The sequence below is a fragment of the Ptiloglossa arizonensis genome, chromosome 12, assembly GCF_051014685.1.
Source record: "Ptiloglossa arizonensis isolate GNS036 chromosome 12, iyPtiAriz1_principal, whole genome shotgun sequence".
In the NCBI taxonomy this organism is placed as follows: domain Eukaryota; kingdom Metazoa; phylum Arthropoda; class Insecta; order Hymenoptera; family Colletidae; genus Ptiloglossa; species Ptiloglossa arizonensis.
The window spans coordinates 3,570,828-3,573,347 of record NC_135059.1 but is presented as its reverse complement, the minus strand read 5'-3'; the positions used below and the strand labels follow the sequence as shown (position 1 = coordinate 3,573,347).

At 36.3% G+C, this 2,520-nt stretch overlaps 1 protein-coding gene across 2 annotated transcripts; it reads right to left on the bottom strand.

Annotated features, from left to right (window-relative positions):
* Positions 1-223: 223 nt before the first annotated feature.
* Sifa (neuropeptide SIFamide) lies at positions 224-1,989 on the bottom strand. 2 transcript variants are annotated; one of them, XM_076324201.1, is made up of 3 exons: positions 1,969-1,989; positions 1,264-1,415; positions 224-547 (listed from the first exon to the last, which is right to left on the bottom strand). In XM_076324201.1, the coding sequence occupies exons 2-3, from the start codon at positions 1,391-1,393 to the stop codon at positions 456-458; spliced, it is 222 nt and encodes a 73-aa protein (XP_076180316.1). In that variant the 5' UTR covers positions 1,394-1,415; positions 1,969-1,989; the 3' UTR covers positions 224-455. The 2 variants fall into 2 exon arrangements, with proteins under 2 accessions (XP_076180316.1, XP_076180317.1); XM_076324202.1 differs by lacking the exon at positions 1,969-1,989 and adding an exon at positions 1,551-1,575.
* Between the last annotated feature and the right edge of the window lie 531 nt (positions 1,990-2,520).

Sequence of the window (2,520 nt, the reverse complement as noted above, 5' to 3'; positions counted from 1 at the left end):
AAAATGCTGCAATTTTACTTGTTTTCGAATGGATATCTTTAAATATAATCTAAGTATAGTAAGTGCGCTCTGGAACCTCCTTAATTATGAAATAAAAGATCCCATTAAATGATCTATCCTACGTTTTGTCACGACACTTTACTGGACAATGTTTTATAAGAATTTAAATGATGAGGATTGCACTCGAATTAAGAAATCGATATAATTTTAATAAAATGTAATATTTTATTATACAAGAAGTGTTACAGAATTGTATAGATTAAACAAAGCTCGAGCCATATGGTTATGCAAGAACGAGTGATGTGGACGATACGACGAACCTCGAAGCGCCGAAGGAATCGATAAATGGGAAATTTGCGTGGTCCTGTCGATCGCGTTATTAGACGTTGATAAGGTAGCTAAGCAACATTAACAGCATTCGACGCATCGAGTCGTGTTTTGGCAGGTCGTTATCTTCAGTTGGTTTCTTGACGGGATAACCAGGCGTTGCATGTTTCGGTAACGGTCTCGCAGATGGATGACATGGCTCTGTTGGTGATGTCGTAATCTGCAAGACGAGACCAAACAAATGACCGTTAATGTTGTACAGATTAATCGATGCAAGAATAAAAAAGTACTGTACAATCTTAGGTGCAAACACGGAACGTTATCGATAATACGGGGACTGGTACAATCCGCGAAGAAACATTCAAATTTCTTCAAATTTAACATTCAATATTCAATGTTCTTGAAATTCCAAATTTGAAATTTAACATTTACAAATTCTTTAATCGAAAATTCTATTGGTTTCGAGTAAGTTACTCCGTGGAACTGTTCTTCTTGAACTGTTCTATCTTGACACGTGCTCCATGAATTTCAACGTTCTTGAAATTCCAAATTTGAAATTCAACATTCACAAATTCTTTAATCGAAAATTCTATTGGTTTCGAGTAAGTTGCTTCGTGGAACTGTTCTTCGTGAACTGTTCTATCTTGACACGTGCTCCGTGAATTTCAACGTTCTTGAAATTCCAAATTTGCAATTCAACATTTACAAATTCTTTAATCAAAAATTCTATTGGTTTCGAGTAAGTTACTCTGTGGAACTGTTCTTCGTGAACTGTTCTATCTTGACAACATTTTGAATTTCAACGTTCTTGAAATTCCAAATTTGAAATTCAACATTTACAAATTCTTCAATCGAAAATTCTATTGGTTTCGAGTAAGTTACTCGGTGGAACTCTTCGTGTGTAAATCCATCGATTTGTATAAATATCAAACTCACCGGTAATGGTGCTAGATCTTTTGCCAAAGATGCTGCCATTGAAGGGTGGCTTCCTGTAGGCGGCGTCCACGGCGACGGCGAGGACGAAGAGAGCAGCGACGATAGCAAGGATGAAACGTGTGGACATCATGTTGATGGTGTTGGTTTTTTGACTGTTTGAAACAAGGCGACAATTATACAACTTTAATAATCAGATATAGAAAGGAAAGAACCGTTATGATCCGTATGTTCGATTATTCGTACAAACGAAACTTGTTCTCTTCTATCGAAGCGTCCAGTTTACTTACAAGCTTAGGGAACGCTGAGACTTGTACGATAGTTAGCGAACGAATGTTGCAAATAGAGCTATGCTTCGAGCTTTTATACCGAACGAGAGAGCTAAAGACAAATGTTGCCATCAAATCCAGATGACCTACATTATTTGCAAGAGTACTCGTCAAGGAGCTCGTGTAAAGGGATATCGATCTCGTGAAATATCAAAATTTACCGTATCGCGACCATTACGAACACGAAGAAGAGAAAAATAACACGAGATATTTTTCACGAAATTAAAATGTGGACGATCGGAAAAAGTTAACAATTTTTTTGAGAAAAGAAACAAGCTAGAATTCTTACTGTACGAAGCAAATGCAACGTACTTGAAAAAAAGCACAATGGATTAAAACAATGAATCTTTCTTTAAGAGTACGGTAAGTTCGATGGTACCTGAAGCTGTGTCTTCTCGAAGGCAAGGATGGCACTGTTCTGCTGTTTTCGGAAGAAGGCTCACCTTTTATAAGACGCCGACTGCCTATCTTGACACGTGGTCTGATATTGTTATAGAATAACATTAGAAGCTATCACGAACGTAACACAATTACGCGCGCTACTGATTGTCTTTTATCCCAAGAGAAATAAGAACCTCTTTGCGACGAAGGGGGCATATATCGGGAAAAAATCAAACGAGAAATGTTGCATTGGAGTTGCACATAGTTATAAAAAAGAGAATATAAATTTATCTTTCTATAGAAAGATAAATTGTTAATTTTTGAAAACGTTATTCGTTTCATTAATTTACTCGGTACTTGCTCCTCTATACGATCCTATCGAAGTTCGATTCCTTGGGTCTTTCGAATGCATTTTCTCAGCTATTATGTTTTTTGGTAAATTGTCGTAGTTCAGTAACAAATAAACTAATTTAAATATTTGTTTTCATCGAAAATGTATTAGAAGATCGATGAAATTCGATGGTCTTTTGTTACTTTGTTTGATTTTCAG